The sequence below is a fragment of the Malaya genurostris genome, chromosome 3 (assembly GCF_030247185.1).
Source record: "Malaya genurostris strain Urasoe2022 chromosome 3, Malgen_1.1, whole genome shotgun sequence".
In the NCBI taxonomy this organism is placed as follows: domain Eukaryota; kingdom Metazoa; phylum Arthropoda; class Insecta; order Diptera; family Culicidae; genus Malaya; species Malaya genurostris.
In genome coordinates, this window is record NC_080572.1 from 31,612,901 (window position 1) to 31,636,098 (window position 23,198).

The 23,198-nt window shown below is 36.6% G+C and overlaps 1 protein-coding gene across 6 annotated transcripts in view; it reads left to right on the forward strand.

The window, feature by feature from the left end:
• The window catches only part of LOC131434721 (gamma-aminobutyric acid receptor alpha-like), a 117,745-nt gene that overhangs the window by 52,192 nt on the left and 42,355 nt on the right, over positions 1–23,198 (forward strand). For 2 of the 6 annotated variants that reach the window (XM_058601766.1, XM_058601767.1), the window contains exons 2-4: positions 15,416–15,806; positions 18,969–19,499; positions 19,685–19,755. In XM_058601766.1, the coding sequence (XP_058457749.1) occupies positions 19,187–19,499; positions 19,685–19,755 (384 nt within the window). In that variant the 5' untranslated portion in view covers positions 15,416–15,806; positions 18,969–19,186. Of the gene's footprint in view, positions 1–15,415; positions 15,807–18,968; positions 19,500–19,684; positions 19,756–23,198 lie in introns of those variants that run through there. The other 4 variants (XM_058601769.1, XM_058601768.1, XM_058601770.1 and 1 more) reach the window with 4 other exon arrangements.

A 23,198-nucleotide genomic window follows, 5' to 3' on the forward strand; every position in this document is an offset into this window, starting at 1 on the left:
GGTGGTTAGTAAAATTAAAATTTTGATGAGTGCGTGCACTTGATTGTATACTAGTATTACATATTATCGTGTACATGATCCCCTGGTGACAACACTAGAATGAAGTTTTATCTATAATCGGTTCGGAAATAAATCTCTTTCAGGCTGCATTGAAGAACCATTTGGTGTTTGAAAATTTATTTAGTGATTTTCGATATAGTTTTGCAAATTTGAAAATTATGTGCATCATATATGTCAAAAAAACCAAAAGTGGTGAGTAATGCCAGAGACATAACTGAAAACTACGAATAAAACTTCACACTTGTGGTTATCTAAACTCTTTTTCGTAATTTCATAAGTAGTTTACAATGAATTCTGCAGGATTTCATTTCTTTACTTCCAGAATTGTAACAGTGTACCAATACCAAAGTACGACGAATTTACGAAACACTTATTCTTACACACGGGTGTCCCGGGTTGACGGCTTAAAGCATAGGACGCTGGTCTTTCAAGTCAGTTGTCGTATGTTCGAGCCCCGACCTGGAAGGATTCTTAGTGTCAGTAGGATCCATAGTACTAGCCATGCAATGATTCTGTACACTAAAAATCAGCTGCGAAGTCTGTTGAAACAGAAAGGCCAAATTCCACGAAAGAATGTAATGCCAAGACTTTGGTTTTTTTATTCTTACACACAAATTAGTAAGACAGGACAAAATAAAGTGAAAAATAGTTAACCTGCAGAAACACACACGGTTACAATAATTCCACTGGAAGAAAATATCAAAAGAACATAATTTATTTACTGATGTGAAAGTCAACTGCGCAGTTTAGGATAAATGAAGCGTCTCAATTTTTACATTTTATACCGACCCTCTATCTTTATTTCTTTTATACTCGTTGAAGTCAAACATTTAGGAAAACTATAATTTTGAGTTATTTGTAGTTACTTCATATCACTCACACTTGTATCATAAATTTCTGTTCATATTTCTGAGAGCATAGAGGATAAATTATCTTGTAGGGTTAAATACAACAAGATATTTTCACGATTAAGCTCTACCCATTATTTTACAGGGAAAATTTTGAAAAGAAAAGAAAAAAAATGGGTTAGTGGTAGTACTCCCGACAGCCGACTGTATAAAGTTTTCCGAATTTCGGTAATTAATTTTTTTACGCACAGTAATTTCTTGAGATTGTGTTGTTTACCAAAGCATATATGTTACGGATCTCCTTATATCAGCTCAGCTCAATAAGAACCGGATTTTTTTTAGAGAGGGGTATTACAAAGCTTGAAATGACAACACGTTATATAACAAAACGGTGCATACTTAACCTAAATCAGACAATCCGAAACATGGCAAAATTTTTTTATGTTCTTGTAAAAATATTGGATTTCATTTTCCCCAACCTAATGAAAAACGATCCAACGCCACTCTATCAAAACTGAATCAGAAAACGCGCCAAGTCCACAAAACAGCGAAATCCGTAACAATCCGCGCGACCATAACAACCCTGTAAATATCACTAGAACATTTTTCAATAAACTTTCCATTGATTCTTAAAAAAAAACAAGAATGTTTGTTCGGGCATAAACTACTATATCCTATTAATTGAAACAGTTTTTGATAACCAAATTTAGAAGGTTTTCTCCTTATTTGTTAATCGTTCATAATTTCATACTAAACTGTGAAAGTATGAGCTCCATTTGAAAGGGTCTGGGGTACACTAGGAGATTGAAAGTACCTATTATCGTTCTCCGGACACTACCAGCTCAGATGGTGTGTGGAATTCGGCGGAAAAAAAATTAATCAAGAATAGATCCACTGGATCCCTGCTTCCAATTGGTTCGATCGCCTGTAATAGTGAATTCATCAACACGGAAAATACTTTGAAAACGTTAAAGCCATATGTTTCAATTATTTAATTATTGAGCACTTCTCGTATACAAGTGACAATATTAACAATGATCAACGCTCATTGCGCTTGTTCTTCAATTGTTTTGCAAAATAAAAAAAAAAAGATTGCATCCCTGCAATCCTCACCAATTATTTACTATCCTCATTTATTAAAAAAATAAAACTTCCGAAAAATAATATCTGAGATCAAATACTGTCTAGAAATGTGTTAAAAAGTAGTTTAACTTAGCATCTTTCTGCGGTTTTTTTATATTATCTTACGCTTAAAATATTTCATCTTATGTTCATTCACCTGATAATAAAAAAAACACAATTTACACACTTACGGAAGCCTGGATTCTCCGAAAACGTGAAGATACCAAAATGTATGTTGTGTGTGCATATTGTAAATTCATAAAACCAAAAACATCGTGCAATCTCGTCACCAAATCAGATTCAAAGCTACTGGGTGATGCTACTGCTTAACTGAAATAGCTATAATACGGGGTTCGTGATGTGCTCAAAAGCATTTCCAATGTACGTTAGACGAAATGGTGATATCTCCGTCATCATCGCCAGGGTCGATGAGGGCGCATCGTATGTGATTGGGGATTTGCTGAGCGTTTTGGAAACGGCATGTTTCATTTGTGTGATTGTGAATATCTTGTTATACCGTCAAATTGAGCAATAGACTGCATGGATGACGCTAATATTATTGAATTTTTGAATTTTTTCAAATATTTCAATAAAATTCTTTTATTCAAACATCAATTTTATTAATCCTCGCAATTCAATTCAATGAATTTACTGGACAAAGCTTTACTAATAAATTGAAGCTCTGTACACCGAACCATAGTTGCAATACCTTGAATGAAGCTCGATTGAACTTGTTAACCGGTGACAAACGAGAAGTCATTTAAAAATCTGCTCCTCAGAATACTTTTCTGGAACGTTTCGTTCCACTCTGAAGTACTGGTAGAAGATGTACACCAAAAAGCTAAAAATCTTGCGGTGTAGTTGATAAAATTGCATTGCCGTCCTCTTATTTGATATAACCTTCGTCGTCAGCAACAATCCTATCAGCTCATGTGAAGTGACATGAAAATGGAACCCAGCTGACATCTCACTATTGGTGGGGAAAAGGTGAATCAATGGAATGTCTCACGTGTTATATATTTCTACATGCCGATGCCTTCCCAGTACTGAAAAGCTACGCGAGAACGCTTCTCGTTTTGATTTATCGAGTAACTCGCCTATCGGGATCTTAATCCAGGTGTAACGAGAGCTTACTAGAGCGAACACGATGCGAAGAAGAGCAACCGGAAATCTTCTTTCTGGGGAGGAAGTCAACGGGTTGGTACAAATACCAAACAGCATTTATTTCCCTTCAACCTTCCATGTTCGCACGTACGTAACGTTGCTTGCAGCTGGCAAACAGTTTGAGAATACAGCAAGCTTCTGTTCTCAGGTTTGCTTGTGCCTGATTGTCGAGTTCCAGTGGGATATTATGAATGTCAGCTTAGTAGACTGCTAGTGTCTGTAAGAGTTCAGTAGCATACCATCTGCTTTTCTAATGTATGAGCAATTTATGAACTTACAAATAAAAGCATCGAAAGAAATGAAACGGTCTTCTATTAGCTTGCACGGTTCTTGAGCAACATATTGTTACCACCTCAAACAGTCATCAGGAATGCAACGAGCCATACTGATCAGCCTTTTTTAATGAATAGCTCTCGTAGCAACAACAAAAAACGATCAATCACTATCAACAATTCATCTCAGTTCACAAACCGCTAATCGCATACAATACTTGTCAGCATACGTGTGGTTCATTCCCATCGGACATCTATTGTCCATCCCATATAACTAACACACAAGCGGAATAATCTGAAAGCCCGAAAAATCTTTCATTAGTGCAGGTCTAACTTCAAATACCGAGGTTGGTGGCACCACGCCAAAAAGCTGCTGGCATCAACTTAACCCACACTTTTGATTCAACTGGATAATCCATTCAGGAGAGCACAGCATGACATTCAAACTAGTGGGGGTTCTTGTCTTCATTTTTCATGTATCCTGTGCCTGCATAAAACCTTTCTTATTACGACAATTTAATATTTTTTAAAGAGGCTTGCATACCTATTTAGTGTTAAGTGCATTGATACACTATAAAATAAAATAGCGATAGAAATGTACTCACTGTTCTGGTGAATTAGTAACATATTTTAACTTGATTCATTTTATTTTAGTCATTTTTTACCTTTTAAAAGAGATTAAACTGCTAGAACATCTGTCGGCATTAAGCTTTATCGAAAATATGATGAATGAGCATCAGGCAGAACTTTAAAAAGAAAAATGAGACCGCACCAAATCATCGAAATTATTATATAAAGTGTATGGAAATCACACGGAAAATTGATAATCAATAACCATTTTAGACATACTAGCCGGTGAACTGGGAACGCACGTACAACAGTAATTCAAAACCATTGAGTGTAATGAGCCATTCCAGTAATGTATATCAATTTGTCAGACTTCGCATACTCAGATTAGGACGAAACTTTGCAAGCGCCTTCTATTTGGCAAGACATTTGCTCTTGCAGAGATGGAGAAACAAACCCAGCCCGGGTAGTCGGTTAGCGTTAGGGTTAACGTTAGGGTACTGGCCTTACAAGCCAGTTGTCGTATGTTCGAGCCTCGACCTGGAATGGTTCTTAGCCGATCTATTGGACAAAACAAAAAGACCAAATTCGACAGAAGGAATTTAATGTCAAGGCTTTGCTCTTTGAAACAAATCCAACTCAAGACTAATGGCCGAGTAACTTATACCATACAAAACAATTCGCCAAGAAAGCAAAATGTATATGTGTTTTTGGTAATATAAGTTGCTATTGAATTTCATTTCGATCCGATTTCCGGAACCGGGAAATACAGGATCAGTGCAGTAAAACTTTATTCCATTTAATTGAAACCGAATGTGGCACACACTGTCGATCACTTTGCTAAAGTAAACTTCACACTCTAACGTAACCAACCGAATGGGCAACACATAGTTCTTCATTCATTTCACTTTCAATCAAATCTCAGTTTAACCATCGGCAGTTGAGTTTTTTAAATAACAAAATATCGCTTTATTGGAAGATGCCTTTTTTGTCAAGTGTTGCATTACAAAATATTGAATCTGGTTTGATGTGGGTGGGAAGTGCTTGTTGTAGAGTAGCCGTTCTTGTTTTCAAACATTTTCAATGTTTCAATCCACTTTCCACTTGACGAAAAATATTATATTTATATATATATATATATATATATATATATATATATATATATATATATATATATATATATATATATATATATATATATATATATATATATATATATATATATATATATATATATATATATATATATATATATATATATATATATATATATATATATATATATATATATATATATATATATCTATATATATATATATATATATATATATATATATATATATATATATATATATATATATATATATATATATATATATATATATATATATATATAGATACGATTAGAATTCGCTCAAACTTTAAAAAAATTTTCCAAAGCCAGGAGGGCCGAGTGTCATATACTAATCGATTCAGTTCGACAAACTAAGCAAATGTTCACGTGTGTGTGTTTTTTTTTCATAAATACGTTTATTTCATAGGCAATATAAGTTTTTCTTCGTTATATAAACTATCCCGACTCGCCAACACATCCCGAACCGGAACATTGGGCGGTCTACCTCGGGCCCTAAGGGATTCCAGTAGCTCCGACCTGACGTCACGATACTCTACGCACGACCACACGACATGCTCGATGTCCTGATAACCGTCGCCATAGGTGCAGAGACCGCTCTCCGCGAGCCCAATACGCCGGAGATGTGCGTTGAAAGTGTAGTGATTTGACATGAGTCGCGACATAACACGAATGAAATCGCGACTCACGTTCATCCCCCTGAACCAAGGTTTTGTCGATACCTTAGGGATAATGGAGTGTAGCCATCGTCCCAGTTCGCCATTGCTCCATGAAGTTTGAAACTTTCGAGAGTTTTCTGACGAGAGATGCCGAAAAATTCATTGAAGCATATTGGTCTTTCATAAATATCACCTTCTAATGCGCCCACATTAGCCAACGAGTCTGCCTTTTTATTGCCCGGAATGGAACAATGCGAAGGGACCCAAACTAACAATATCGAAAAAGACCGCCCAGATAAAGCTCTCAAGTGTTCCCATATTTTCCCCAGAAAATAGGAGGACACTTTCTTGGCTTCATTGTCCGGAGAGCTTCTATTGAACTTAGACTGTCCGTGACAATGAAGTAATGGTCTTTAGGTAAGGTTTCAATGATCTCAATGGTGTACTGAATGGCAGCTAGTTCTGCGACGTAAACTGAAGCCGGATCACTGAGTTTGTAAGAAGCGGTGATGTTTTCATTGAAGACACCGAAGCCTATGGACTCGTTGATGTTTGATCCGTCAGTGTAGAATATTTTTTCACAGTTGACTGTTCTAAATTTGTAATAAAAAGTATTGGGGGCCACTTGAGGGCGTACGTGATCCGGAATTCCACGAATCTCTTATTTCATGGATGTGTCGAAAAACACAGTGGAATCAGAAGTATCCAAGAAATGAGCACGGTTGGGAACAAACGAAGAAGGGTTAATATTCTGAGCCATGTAATCAAAATACAAGGGCATAAAACGGGTCTGAGAATTGAGCTCGACAAGCCTTTTGAAGTTTTCAATCACCATCGGATTAATAATATCGCATCGGATTAGCAATCGATATGAGAGATCCCAAAATCGATTTTTTAAAGGTAAGACGCCCGCCAACACTTCGAGACTCATCGTATGAGTTGACTGCATGGAAATACGCAAGCAACGATACTGGATTCTTTCCAGCTTGATGAAATGAGTGTTCACCGCGGATCGGAAGCAAAAGCATCCGTATTCCATCACGGACAATGTCGTTGTTTGGTACAACCTGATCAGGTCTCCTGGGTGGGCACCCCATCACGATCCGGTTATCGTACGAAGAAAGTTGATTCTCCGTTAGCATTTTTGTTTCAGATACCTAATGTGACATTTCCATGTGCCTTTGGAGTCGAACCAGACCCCGAGATATTTGAATGTGAAGACCTCAGCTATGGTTTCATCCCTTAGTTGAAGCTGTAATTGTGCTGGTTCTCGCTTCCTTGAAAATACAACCAGCTCAGTTTTCTCCGTAGAGAACTCGATACCCATTTGAAGAGCCCATGTCGACAAGTTGTCGAGGGTATCTTGTAATGGTCCTTGAAGATCAGCAGCTTTTGGTCCTATAATAGACACAACGCTGTCGTCGGCAAGTTGTCTTAGCGTGCAGGATGTGTTGATACATTCATCAATGTTGTTCACGTAAAAATTGTATAAAAGGAGGCTTATGCCCCGTTTACACTTCTGCTGGCTGCCAGCATGCTGGTGTCAGTGTACTGCCCTCTTAGGAAAAAAACGTTCAACGGTGGTCCTTCGTTGGTCTAATACTTTGGATCATTGGACCACAGTTGAACGTTTTTTCCGAAGAGGACAGTACACTGACACCAGCACGCTGGCAGCCAGCAGAAGTGTAAACGGGGCATTAAGCATGAGCCCTGAGGAAGACCCATGTAGCTGAATCGTATTGTAGACAAATCACCATGCGCGAAATACATGTGTTTCTCGAACAATAGATTATATAAAAAGTTGTTCATAACTGGCGAAAGACCATGCTGATGCAGCTTCTCAGATAGGATATTTATTGAGACTGAAGCTTGATGTCAGGGGAAATTGATGCCATTTGTTCTTTACGAGCAAATGCCATTTGAATTTCTGTTGAGAGCAACGCAAGACGATCGTTCGTTCCTTTGCTCCTGCGGAAACCAAATTGTGTATCTGGAAGCTAGCTATTAGTCTCCACCCAATTGTTTAGACGAAAGAGAATAATTTTTGCGAACACTTTCCGGATGCAGGAAAGCATAGCAATCGGCCGATACGAATTGTGAATTAGTTTTCTTGGTTTACGGATGACGATCACTCACACTTGTCTCCAGTCGTGTGGGACAATATCGGCGGTAACCAAATGGATTTTATCCCGGATCCGGGATTCCAATACATACACACGCCGGCAGCTCAGTCATCGCCGATGAGGATAAAACGTCCCGGATAGTCCCGGTATAGTGCGAACAGGCTATTATTTTGTATACTTTTTGACAATTAACAATATTAGAAAAAAATTAGGTGGAACTCGATGCATTTTTTTAAGCCTTTTCAAAGTTAGTTTTAATTATTGAAAATGCGATAATAATGTTATCAAAAGTTCAACACAAATTTAAAAATGGACAAATGTTTTCTAAACAAAATATGATAAAGTATTGTAAAAGTACAAACCTTTACAAAAAGATTCCATGTTTAAACGTGTAAATAAATTGAGTTATCGCGAAGCAACACGATTTTTAAGACGAGATGTTGATCGTGCGACGCTCACTGCAAAAGTGAGTTACAGAAATAGCAGACGCGTGACGCCCTCCGTTTCTGAACCATTCCTGGTTTCAGGATGACCATAGTGAAAATAAGTCACACGAATAGTACTCAAAATATTCTCATTGGAAAATTGGATTAGGAATATATTTTCCTATAAGTGTTGTTAAAGTTTGCTGCATTAAGTTGCATATTTTGCTTCGGCACAAGGTTTTCTATGTAAAAACCTGTTTAATCCACCTAGTAATGTAATGATAACTTTCTCATATCTCTCATAGTCTCATATATAAATGTGTGTATTTTCGGTTTGAGAAAAGTGACTGGGATCAATTTTTGATTCTATAGTCACAATATACGGTCGTTAATCGAAAACCGGGAATCAGAAAAGCCGACATCAATTTGTTTGGCCGTCTACTGACAATGACAATCGATTGGAATAGTTTTGAGGCAAGCTTAGAAATTAGTTTACGTGTCCTACTTACCGCTTTTAGTAACGGTATAAATATTTTAAAAAACTTCACCCTGTAATTCCGCAACCGGATGTCGGATCCGGATGAAATTCAGGAATTCAATATGGGACCACGAGACCTTTTATTTGAACCTATATTCATTTGTGAATATAGCTCGGGTTGGTGGTTCAATGCATAGGGCGCTGGTCTTACAAGCCAGTTGTCGTATGATCGAGCCCGACCTGGAAGGATTCTTAGTGTCAGTAGGATCCATAGTACTAGCCATGCAATGATTCTGTACACTAAGAATCGGCTGCGAAGTCTGTTGAAACAAAAAGGCCAAATTCCACAAAAGGAATGTAATGCGGTCAAACCATGGCTTTTTTTAAAATTTTATTTGTCCACTGATAATTGCTACCGATTGGAATAGCCACTAGGTGAACTTATTTCCATTTTTCGGCCATATCATCCTGTGATTCCGAAACCGGAAGTTGGATTCGAATAAAATTCAGGATCTTTGTATGGGGTTACAATACCTTTCATTTGAATCTAAGTTTGTGAAAATCGGTTAAGCCAGCTCTGAGAAAAGTAAGTGCAAAAAAATGTTACACACTAACACACTAACTAACACACACACACACACACATTTTGCGTACTCGAGGAACTGAGTCGAATGGTATATGACACTCGGCCATCCGGTTCAAAAGTCGGTTTTCACAGTGATTGCATAACCTTGAGAAAAGAAAAGATAGAATAATTTATAACTTTTCCAGAAAAGAACAAACCTATGCACTACCTTTAACAAAAATATGGGACTTTTTTATTTTCTACAGTTATTCCAAACAAAGTATGCATAACAAAATAACTCGAAACAAGTTATGAATGAAAAACTAATTTTAAGGGGGTCGCTATAAAAACGCTTTGTATATCCGAAACGGTGCGACCTAGACTTTGGTATATTTGACAAAGTAAATTATTTTCAATAGTTCTGAAACTTTGAGGAAAAAATGTTCTTTTGTCAAAGTAGGCTATGAACAATTAAGGATAGAATCATATTACGCGATCTATTTTTATAAATAATTTCTTAAAAGCAACCATATGCATTAAAAGAACATATTGGCAGCTAGTGATTTATGTCCACGTTTTGAGGGGCTGGGGTCCACTAGTAGATTGATAGTACCTATTAGCTCTCTCCGGACAGTATCAGCCTAGATGCCGTGTAGAATCCGGCGGAAAAAAATGAACCAAGAATAGATCCACTGGGTTCCTGCTTCTCCTAGGTCTCCGAGGGTCCGTTCGAAAGTCGGGTTTTCCAGCAATTCTAATACCTTTCTATAGAGAAAGGCAAAAAAAGGAAGTTTTTATTCTGTACGCGATAGTATTGCAAATTTTTCTTCAGCTTCCTCGAATAAGAGCTGTGAATCAAGACTTCCCGGGACTTCAATATAGGATATTGTTGAAACGTTCACTAAAGTCAGTGGGCTTAGTGGTGCATCCGAGCATCTTGAAACCAGAACATACTAAGTCGCGCGCGAATAATACCAATACTGAAATTTTTACTAACAAATATCCTTCTCCCGTAACACTTGTGGAGTGCGCAGTAGTATATACGGCCTCTAGTAACAACAAGTGTTGGACTAACATCCCTTCCCATTCCTTAGACGATCTACGTTCGGGCCTGGCCGGTACTGATCAATGAATTCTGGGATTAACAGAAGCTGTACATTGAAGGATGATTCCGGTTATTCTTTTAAGAATCGAAGAAAATTATTTAGATGAATGCACAGTATTCTATATGATAGTATAACTGATATGAGAAAAGCATCATTACACCACTAAGTGAATTAAAACAGGTTTTTATTGATTCGAACCAGTGTGCGACGTTTCGATTTTAGTCCGGTTTGTTTTTTTTTTCAACATAATCATTCGAACATGACATATGTATTAGAAAGATGGCAGTATTTTCGAAAACAAAACAATTTCATATTTTTATTGATTTATACTGTTTGAATCAATAATTACTGGAACATAACTTCTTACACCCTTATACCATTCGAATAAGTTGGTCGAGAAAAGTAAATTTGTGTGTGAAAAATAATTTCATTAATCTTTCTCGGAGGTGGCTTAATTGATTACTACAAACTTAGACTCATATGAATAGTACTATTCTTCCATATTACGTTTCTGAATTTCATTTGGATCCAATTTCTGGTTCCAGAACTAAAGGATGATATATGTAATGAAATAAAACAATGTCAGTTTTCTAGTAGTTGGCTGAACCGATTTCGTCCATCCATCATTCAAATAAAAGGTCTTAAGGTATCATAAAAACTACTTGTTTTTTAATCAGATCCGACTTCCGGTTCAGGAGATACAGGGTGATTAGTGTAAAAGTTTCACAGATTTTGAGAGCCGATTATCAAATAACCTATTTCAGTTTTTTCAGTTTTACCGGTATTTTTTATTGAAACGCCCTACGATTTCTCTAAGATGGCTACACTGATTTTCAAAAATTTCGAATCTAATGAAATGGTTAACAATCCATTAGGCGAATTTGATTGGTTACACCGATTTCCGAATTTCGTTTCCGAAAGTATCGGGAATAGAGAAGCTTAAAGAAGGCCAAAACGAATTTAATAAACAAAAATTTAAATTAAAATAAGCTTAACCCCACACAAAATTGGTGAATTTTATCCGATTCCGATTTCCAATTTTGAAATTACAGGGTAATGAGTTTGTAAAATTCAAACCGCCATAGAAGAAGACGATACCAAAAAATCTTCAAAGTTGAACTCAAAACTATTTCGCACAATTTCTATCTTCGATTCATCTTGCAGTTGCAAAATTTACAATGCATTTAAAACGATTACCGCCGAATTTCATGAAAACTAAACACAACGAAGAATATTCACGCGAAAACACACATGCTAATTGATAAAAAAGGTATCATCTCACTGCTAGGTGGATTAAGCACGTTTTTTTTAGATGGTGTAACCCATTGTTTTCAAAACTCTCCCACGGCGAAATGTCTCAGGCCTTACCATGTGTTGTCTTGCGTTGGTTGGTTGTAGGGACAAGTTTGACAATCACCGTTATAATCAATTTTCACAAACTTAGATTCGAACGAAAGCACTTATTGATGGCTGCACGTTTTGCAGATGAAATGTGTATACAATTTCAAACCATCGTTCAGAGCGACGCACAGTGGTCCAAAACTGGAAAAGGACGGTCAAAAGTCTGTACTGACTTTCACCCATTTTTAAGAGCTAACGTGTCTTCGAAGAAGTTTTACAAGATTATATAACGCTTCTATTGAACGTAGCACCTCAATTTTTGTTAAGGGGGTAGTACCAATTTCGAATAAAAATAATATTTTTTTCACAAACAAATTTTTTTATCTCGTTTCGAAGAAAAAAACATTTGAAGTATTTTTGCTGAAGATATAAATAATGTAAAAAAAATATTTTTTGAGATATATTCGCTGTATTTAAAAAATGTTTTTTCTAAACAAAATATGATAAAGTATTGTAAAAGTACAAACCTTCACGAAGAGATTCCATGTTTAAATGTGTAAATAAATTGAGTTATCGTGAAGCGATTTTTAAGACGAGATGTTGATCGTGCGACGCGCACTGCAAAAGTGAGTTACAGAAATAGCAGACACCCTTCGTGTCTTAACCATTCATTGTTTCAGCAGGGCCATCGTGAAAATGAGTCACACGAATAGTAATCAAGATATTCTCTTTGGAAAATAAATTTGATTAGGAATATTTTTTCCTATAAGTATTGTTAAAGTTTGCTGCATTAAGTTGCATATTTTGCTTCGGTACAAGGTTTCCTAGGTAAAAAAGGTAAAATGATGTGTAACTTTTCCAGAAAAGAATAAACCTATGCATTACCTTCTACAAAATTATGGGATTTTATATTTTCTACAATTATTCCAAACAAAATCTGCATAAAAAGATTACTCGAAACAAGTTAAAATTAGAAAACTAATTTTAAGGGGATTGCCATAATTCATTAACTGAAACTAACTTTGAAAAGGCCTAAACAAAGTTCAATCGAGTTCCACTTAGATTTTATTTATGGTATTGGGCATATCTTTTTCTATAAATTTTGTAAAAATCAGCAGCATAAAGTTGCATACTTCGCTTCGGTGCAAGGTGCAGTTTCGAACCTGGTTTTTATATCAGGTTTGCTCAAACCCCCGTTGCTAAGTGCGAAATCAGCAAAGTTTCGTGAAAAGTGTTTGTTTGATGAAACTACTCTGGGTCAGTTTCGGTTCTATCAAGCAAAAACAATAATAATTTAATACAAAATCCGCTAATATTCTATTTATGCATGCTTTGATGTGCAATTCATTACTTACAGTGGAGCGGAGTTTTAGTGGAACAGATTTCCTTTTAATGGATCCATTATCAATACACTATACTATTTTATAAAAAAAAGAAATTAATTTTCAAAAATGAAATACTGTTGACGATTAAACCGATAAATATACATTAATTAAAAAATATTAATTGAACATCTCGTTCAGTCTATGATCTGGTCGCGATTACTCATTATTTATACAGGGTGATTTTTTAAGAGCTTGAGAACTTTTTTAAACAATAAAACGCATAAAATTTGCAAAATCTCATCGGTTCTTTATTTTAAACGTTAGATTGGTACATGACATTTACTTTTTGAAGATAATTTCATTTAAATGTTGACCGCGGCTGCGTCTTAGGTGGTCCATTCGGAAAGTCCAATTTTGGGCAACTTTTTCGAGCATTTCGGCCAGAATAGCCCGAATTTCTTCGGAAATGTTGTCTTCCAAAGCTGGAATAGTTACTGGCTTATTTCTGTAGACTTTAGACTTGACGTAGCCCCACAAAAAATAGTCTAAAGGCGTCAAATCGCATGATCTTGGTGGCCAACTTACCGGTCCATTTCTTGAGATGAATTGTTCTCCGAAGTTTTCCCTCAAAATGGCCATAGAATCGCGAGCTGTGTGGCATGTAGCGCCATCTTGTTGAAACCACATGTCAACCAAGTTCAGTTCTTCCATTTTTGGCAACAAAAAGTTTGTTAGCATCGAACGATAGCGATCGCCATTCACTGTAACGTTGCGTCCAACAGCATCTTTGAAAAAATACGGTCCAATGATTCCACCAGCGTACAAACCACACCAAACAGTGCATTTTTCGGGATGCATGGGCAGTTCTTGAACGGCTTCTGGTTGCTCTTCACTCCAAATGCGGCAATTTTGCTTATTTACGTAGCCATTCAACCAGAAATGAGCCTCATCGCTGAACAAAATTTGTCGATAAAAAAGCGGATTTTCTGCCAACTTTTCTAGGGCCCATTCACTGAAAATTCGACGTTGTGGCAGATCGTTCGGCTTCAGTTCTTGCAGGAGCTGTATTTTATACGGTTTTACACCAAGATCTTTGCGTAAAATCTTCCATGTGGTCGAATAACAAAAACCCAATTGCTGCGAACGGCGACGAATAGACATTTCACGGTCTTCAGCAACACTCTCAGAAACAGACGCAATATTCTCTTCTGTACGCATTGTACGCATTCGTGTGGTTGGTTTAATGTCCAATAAAGTAAACTGAGTGCGAAACTTGGTCACAATCGCATTAATTGTTTGCTCACTTGGTCGATTATGTAGACCATAAATCGGGCGTAAAGCGCGAAACACATTTCGAACCGAACACTGATTTTGGTAATAAAATTCAATGATTTGCAAGCGTTGCTCGTTAGTAAGTCTATTCATGATGAAATGTCAGAGCATACTGAGCAAATAATAATGCATGAAAATCATAACCTCAAAAAATCTGAGCAAATACTAATGCATGAAAATCCTAACCTAAAAAAAATCACCTTTTATATCAGAAGGAAGTGGATATTTTGTAAGACCAACAAAAAGTATCCGAATACGAAACAAATTGTTACTACGCCGTGTTGTTTGAAATGCGAAAGAGTTGAAAACTGTATAATGTGATAAGTTGTGGGGTTATGCAGATTATTATAATCAAACAACAATGTTTGAATATTATAGAAGTATACCATTTGTGTAATACTATGGTTATTATCAAATTATAATAATGAGTTCGAGAACAGGGGGTTCTTGAAAATAATTTTTAGACATGAGTTTCTAAGAGCTTGGATTTTTTTCAGGAAAGAACAAGCGGCGGAAAACATCAGCCAAAATGTTTGTCAAAAATCAGCCAAAAGTAGAAATTATCCTAATAAAACATGTTATAATTAGATTGTTTAAATGACAATAGAAAAGCATTATCACACCATTAGGATTAGAATTTTTTTTTAAATTAGTCTTAAATTGAAAAGATTCCTCCATACGCACACAAATAATTGTTTGCCATACTGAAGACCATGCACTATCGGTCATATGCATCTTTAGTGAAAACTGCTAAACCGAAGAGATAATAACTCGCAAAATCGTAACTTTTTGAAAAAAGCAAACACTAGTTACTGGGAGCTTATCCGCTTTGTAACTCGAATAAACACTCTTTTCACAATATTCCCCACTATTTGTTTCTATCTTTCTCTTCACAGAACCGAAACGGTAATCGGCTAAGGGATCCAGAGCACCAACTAATCGGTTTTGCTGGCCTAAGGACTATGGATGCAAGAGTGAAAATTGTTCCTCAGTCATCAACACACCGCTTCCGGGTTAACAAACAGATGTAATGATCCAAAGTACTGCCTTACATGACAACCGTCTCTGATCGAGTGGGTCCTGGAGAAAAAATAACGGCAGTCCTTCATTGTGCACTGGTTTTTGGTGGTCCGCCAGGAAAATCACCAACCAACTCAGAAAAGCGATCGGAAACCAATGTGTTTTTCAACACAGCTTGTAACCTAGTGACGACCGAGTAAAGCAAGCTAGGAAGAATAATACCTAGTGCTACTCCATCCGGAAATCACATCCAATAATTTTCTGAAGGTATGTAGGGTGAAGGGATAATCGTTATATTTAGCATATTCAGCAAGTTTTCAATGCTCTGAGAGAATAACGGCTTAAACTCTTTAGAGGAGATAAGTAGAGATGAGACCTATTATATAAGTGAATGAAGTAGTCTCAAGAGATTTTGAGAATTATGGTAAAGCAATATCCCACCTACTGTTGCTATCATGACTTTCTCATTGATTCACTCAATGAAATTTACATGTTATACTCTTCGGAAAGTCACAGTCAAAGCATTACAATACATACATTCTTCTTTACACTGTGTCCTTTTTTTATAGTATATCAAATAATGTTATGTTGTTTTCGTGGTTTTGATTGTTTGATTCATTCAAAGAAATTGAAGAAATTATCAAAGTTAACCGAGCAGCCTAGATAATTTTGTAATTAATAGGAATTGTTTTCCTGTCCTGGTGGCATAGACCATAACACCAGCTCTCAACGTTTCATGTATTTCTACAACATCTGGAATGAAAAAAAATAAGATTCACATACATTCTGCGGTGATTTTTCAAGATTGAACATCTTCCCAGTCTCAGAGAGACGATTTTCTCTGAAAAAAAATGGTTATCAACAAAAACTTCATGCATTTCTAAGACATCTGGCATGAAAACAAAATTTGATTTTGGAAACATTATTTGCGTTATCTTTCTGTGGTCATATTCCAAAATTAAGGTCTTCGAACTTTGACCACCGGATGGCACTTCTTAATCATCTTTGATTGAGTTCAAATTTTGCACGGGTACTCTTCTTGAGGCGGAAACAGTTTGTGCACTGCCGCTTTAGAGAATGAGAGATGATTTTTTTCTGAATTCCAGCAGAAAGATTTATGTCAAATGGTTGTTATACACGGTGGAACGGTGCAGAGTATAGAAAAACCCACCTGACAATGTCTTCGAAATTTAGTTGAGAATATTCTGTGAAATTTTCAGAAAGATTCATTGAGTTTAGCGGTCGTGTGGTATTTTTTTTTGACTGAAGAACTGCTGAAAATTGGAACGCTCGGAAATGCATACCACTACTTGTTCATCGAATATCTCGGCTTTGAAGGCTTGTATCATAAATATACCGTGAAAAAGTCTAGATAATTTAGTTTAGATGCGATTAGTACATAAAAACATATATGTTATCGCGATAAAAATAAAGTCTTGTAGGGGTTAGCCAAATTTTGTGGTAGGGCACATAACCGTTTTTATTATTTTTACGTTTCGTCTTTGACTCATCAGTGCAGAGCAGTTCAAATTGAACTGCTTAGTGCTAAACTCGGCAGTTCAATTTGAACCGCTAAGCAGACGTAAAGTTTCTGCTATTTACAGAACACTTTTTGTTTTGCAACGGAGTGCAATGTCTTTTCTGAGTGCCGAACGACGTGTTTTCGACTATTACTTGCCGATGCAGGTTTGGTCATTTTTGGAAAATTTGACTAACCCCTAAATGACCAAACCTGCATCGGCCAGAAATAGTCGAAAACACGTTTTCGTTCGGCACGTCAGAAAAGACAAAAACAAAAGTGTTCTGTAAATAGCAGAAACTTCACGTCTGCTTAGCGGTTCAAATTGAACTGCCGAGTTTAGCACTAAGCAGTTCAATTTGAACTGCTCTGCACTGATGAGTCAAAGACGAAACGTAAAAATAATAAAGTCTAGTATCTTTCTGTGAAATAAAGTCAGTTTCAAAGCATCCGCCATTTTTTTCGCTTTGGTTTCCTGATAGCATTCTGAAAAAGGAGAGAGAAATAAGATTGGCTCGACAAGGCTGCCAAACACACAGACGTTTCATTGTATATAAACACATTTTTTGTTTCGCATTCAATATATGTGAAAGTTGAATATTTTTTCATTGTTCATTGGAATCCATGTAATGTCCAACCCATACGATAGATTTATGTGATAAAACTTGTCATCAAAATAATAAAATGTGTGCTGTTAACCCGGTACAGTTTGCTCATATACGAGAGAGTACAAGAGAAATACGCAAAGGGAATTGAGCGAGCCACGTGGTCGATTTAAAACTCAACACGCGACCCTCTGTCCTCAGACCTTAAAAGCAAATTTTGACATGATTTACTTAGAATCCTCAATTTTCACGATTTGTGATTCATATGATAAGTAGGTTATTTCTTAACCGCAACGTGTTGCACCAAAAAAATTACACGTACTTATGATGAAGAACTACATGATAAGTACGTGTACACTGTTGAGTAAAAAAAAGTCACGGAACTGCGGTAATAATGAAATCATGTAACTAACTAAGCCACAGGTAGAAATCTAAGAGTGATCTTCAGTCGCCTATAAAGAAGCTTAAATATTTTAAGCGAAACCGCAATTAATTATCTTTCCTCATAAGCCAAGAGCTTCTATTCTTAAACCAAACAATAATCAAACTATAAAATTGAATGGTTTGGAATTGACATGGTCTGATCAAGCAAAATACTTAGGTTTAACGTGTGACAAAAAACTCACTTTCAAGGATCACATTGAATGAATCCTTAATAAAAATATAATATAATAATATTAAATGTTTATATCCTCTTATAAACAGAAATTCTAAGCTCTGTCTAAAGAACAAATTATTAATTTATAAACAGACCAGCCATGCTTTCTGCAGTACCAATTTGGTCAAGTTGTTGTCCAACCGGGAAGAAAACGCCTCAAAGGATTCAGAATAAAATTCTGAAAATGATTTTAAAGCGTCCTCCCTGATTTAGTACAAATGAGTTACACAGACTCACAAATATAGAACCATAGATAGATGCAATCTTCAATGGAATCGATTCACTCTCTGTATTAGTTAGTAAGTCAGTATATAAATTCCTATTCCCCATAACACAATACAAGTAGGTTTACAAATTTTCCTACACAAAAATAACAGAATTGCGGAAGTAAATGAAGTCTTCATGGTAATAACCGAATCATGTATATAATAGGGCTGAAAAGTGAAAACTCTTGTGGCTGAACCCTCCATTTAAATCGTAATAATTTAATTTTAACTCATATTCCAATACATAGTTATTTAAAAAAAAATCATGTAACTAACAAGACAGCAAAGTCATGATAGAAGACTCAAATCGTAACATTATTATATTATCATAGTTCGATGAAAACATACAATAGTTAAAATAATGCGATTTCCTATTTTCAGAAGTACTCCTCGTTTTTTCTTATTCAACAGCCGGATAAAGATAAATTTGTTTCATTAGCATCAATTACAATTTCCTCAAGTGGCCTTGTGGCGTTCTTGACCGCGAATCAGCACCACCTTGACCGTCCGCCACCACAAAAACCAATCTGGAAAAAGTGCAAAATCTCCCTCATTTATTGCAAGGGGAAAGCACTATTCCATCGTGCAAAGTAGTGAATATGGCCACTTCGACGCCGGCACTACCTCCATTATCGTTCAGGACGACCACGCCGATGACGAGCGGCTTAATGAAAGCAAATTTATTCATTGCCATCAACCGAATCATCCTCAGTTCCTTCAGCAGTGCCGTGTTCGGAATAGGGACGTCGTTTCTGTGGGTCACTGCTCCACCTACCAGTTCCGGTGGCTCCAGCTTCATTTTGGTGGATTGTGCTATACGACTGACGCAGCGTAACAATCATGGTAACATTTCCGAGCTGCTGGACAACCTTCTGCGAGGATATGATAATAGTATACGACCGGATTTTGGCGGTAAGTTCATGGATTCGTTTGCTGAGTAGTATCTAGTTATTTGTCAACTAGGCTAATAATGGTAAAAATAATTCTGTCAAACAACAATTATAATTATCGCAATTGATATCCGTAAATTTCCAATTACACCTAATTCTTCTTTTCCAACTATCACGATAAATTAAACTTCGTTGATTTGATGTTAGCAGGACCACCTGCTGTGATTGAAGTTGACATCATGGTGCGAAGTATGGGACCTATCTCAGAAGTTGATATGGTAAGTTCGTTTACAATTTGTGAATATTCGAAGATAAAAGATATTTAGTTGAAGTTGCGGTCGGTATAAAATCTATCGTTAATACAGCTTAGTATCGATTGAGCACTCAATTTTTTTTAAATGTTGAAACATTATTTCCGTCTCGAATGATTCATATCCATTATGAAAGTACCGCACTTGATGACCGATAAAACTGACCAACGTTAGTCTCGCAGTTGAAATTCTATCACCCGAGCAAGCGGAACAACGGGGAAACCACATTAAAAGTATCGAAATACCATTGTTACCACCACTCGAAAGTCTTTACCACAGTACTGCTAACCAGCCTGCCTTTTTCAATATACTAAAACCAGCTTCTGATTGCGGTTTTGTTGCTAAACTTTCAACAGGCTCGCATTGTCAAGAGGATCGAGGAAGGAGGTCATAACTTTATTATTATATTTTAGTGATTCTTTATGCTTCTATACGAGGAAGCACTTAATATTTTGTAATCAATCGTGAAGTTTTATAATGAGATGAATGTAATGAGAACCGTTGCATAATTTCGACTATCCATGATCAGATTCGTTGTTTAGGCGCAAACAGATATTTGTCCTATTGAATTATAACATGCTATTCCACTGATATTTGACTTACAATCGACGAACTCTACTACAATTGGCATAAAACTTGAAATAAATATGTTGCACAATATTTATTTATGAACATAAATGAATATTTCACAACAGTTTTCAGGAAAGTATAATGCAAGTAAACTGCATCATCAAAACAAGCTGAAAATATGAACTTGAAAGTATAATTCAAGCTTGAACAATTCATTTTCGAAGGTGTCAAAACTCGTAATATCCTTTGAGTTCATTAGAGAATGGTTTCAATTTTCACAATATATCCAACACACATTTTCAATATAATCGATAAACATAAACGGAGTACCGAGAAAAGCAATATGACAGAAAATAATCAATAGGTACTTGATTGAACCGTGAAGGATATAGAAAGTACGAAAATATTTTTTCTATTTTCTTCAAGATTTTTAAACCTTGGAGAAGCTGTTGAGGTAGTTACGATTGCTAGTTGCCTCTATACGTGAGTACAGCTCAGTCTAGGAAGGAAATTCAAAGATTTTTCAAGTACAACGAACAACAATTGTAACAAGAAAAGACCTCAGTGTATACCACTTGAAAAAACAAATAGTCACTTACTTTTCTCAGAGATGACTGCCCGAATTTTCAGAAATTTAGATTCAAACGAAAGATCTCATGGTCCCATAGCCTGCTACTGAAATGAATTTCTCAACCGATTTCCACAGACTAAGTGGCAAATAAAAGGTCTTGATATTCTTGAAGTCCACCCAGATCCGACTTCCGGTTCACAGCGCGATAAGTGAAAAAATTTCACTTCCATAAATATTGTTTCACAAGTGATGCCGAAACGAAGCGCACATTTTATAAAACTCACTGATAAATTCATCTAGTTGGCAGGTTTTTTTAGTTGAGGGTATATAAGCCTACTAGTCCCCGATTTCCGGTTTCGAAAGCACCGATAATAGTGAGAAAAATTTCAAAACCAGAACCTTCTACGATTTCTCAGCTCTTGATTCAAATAAAAGCTCTCATTGTCTTCAGAAATACTGTGCAATTTCATTCAGTGTCAAAACTTTCATACCGTCATACAGAATGAAGATGCAAAACCTGTATGCATCAGTACGCGCAGATACAGAAGAACAGTGTACTTTGTTCAATTTTGTATAGCGTATACGGGAGAACGAGAACGAGAAGTAGATTTTATAACTATTTGAACTTTCAAACCTGGCTATTTGATAGCCGCAAAATTTTCTTACGACTGTGAAGGTCTCTGAGTTCCGACTCTGGAAATAAATTGTCAAAAATTTCATCGAAACTTGCATCGATTTCTAATAAAATGTTAATGAGAATCATTACACCACATGGTGAATTCAAACAGGTTTTTTATAATAGTGAATCATAATCGCAACTCCGTTCTCTTTTATACCTCACTAGACACAATTGACGAATCTGAGCAGTATGACGATCGACACGAGTAAATCTAACGATAAAAAAAGTATCGGTGATAGCACGAATAAATACCTTTCTAAATTTTCAAAAAAAAATAAATATTTCTAAAGTAACAAATGCACATTGATTTCTAGGAGGTATATTCGCTTCGACTCCCTAAAACGCATAGTGTAAGAAACGTTAAATTCTTTGAAAAGAGAAATGCAATAGTTAAAAACAACAGCAAAACACTAAGAATAATACCAGAACATGAAATACTGCATTCAAGTGTACATGGAGGATTGTTCCATAGAAGTCCGTGAGCATGATCTTCGTTTAGAAGCTCTCGAGAAAACAATTCGAATAAACAGACCTCAGTACGAAGATATTCGTTGTGATGGCGCAATGGAAGTGTGCACGATTTTTCTTGATTAGAACTCTATACTTTCTTGTCTGATGTTTATTCAAAACTCATATAAAATGATGGTTACCTACGAGAATCAGCTGGCTGTTCACTATGATCATCAATGCGAGAATCTGTGTAATGTCAGACCGGATGATGTGAATACGAATAAAACTAACACGCTTTCTTCATACTTCTAAATATCCAAAATCGTTCTCATGAGTTGAATGACAGGTAAAGTGTGCTATAGATCCGAGTAGTATTCAAAAGATGTCAAGCACCCTAAGTAGAGCGATTTACAGTTACAGCGACCATTTGCTGGGTAACAACCAATATGCTGGTTTACCAGTTTCTGTCGAAGAGAAACTAGAGAAGAAGGTAAAGATGCCGCTTTTTTAACTCAAGGGCTTTCCATGGACATTCCGCTCAGATCTCAAAACGCTGATCAGTAATAGACTACAGACAACAATATATTTTCGCACTGAAAGTTACAAAACTTTTTTGGGTTTGAATCGATATAAAGCAGTACAACGTTACCTTATCCAGACAAAAGCGAAACATTTCGTACTCGATATTGGTGATACGGATGATCAACTCGAATGGAGGAAATGACTGCTTTGGCGGCAAATGCCAGCAGGTCGAAGAGAAGAATGTAGCAAGGGCGAGGATGCTACAACACCGCACTAGAGCGAACGAGGAACGATACAGACAGGCGCGGAACAGACAGAACACGGTTTTCATGAAGACAAAGCGCCACCAGGAAGACCAAGATCGCGAAGCGATGGAACAGCTGTACCGCGGAGGTTCTATGAGAAGGTGAACCGCTCACGTAGAGGCTACACGCCACAGGCCGAAATGTGCAGAGATACCAGTGGTAACCTTCTCACGAACGAACGTGAGGATCGAATGGTGGAAGCAGTACTATGACGAGCATCTGAATGGCGAAGCACAAGATACAGAGAACGGTACAGGAATCAATCTGGGTGCACGCTCAGCCGACGACAGATTCCCAGCCCCTGATCTGTCGG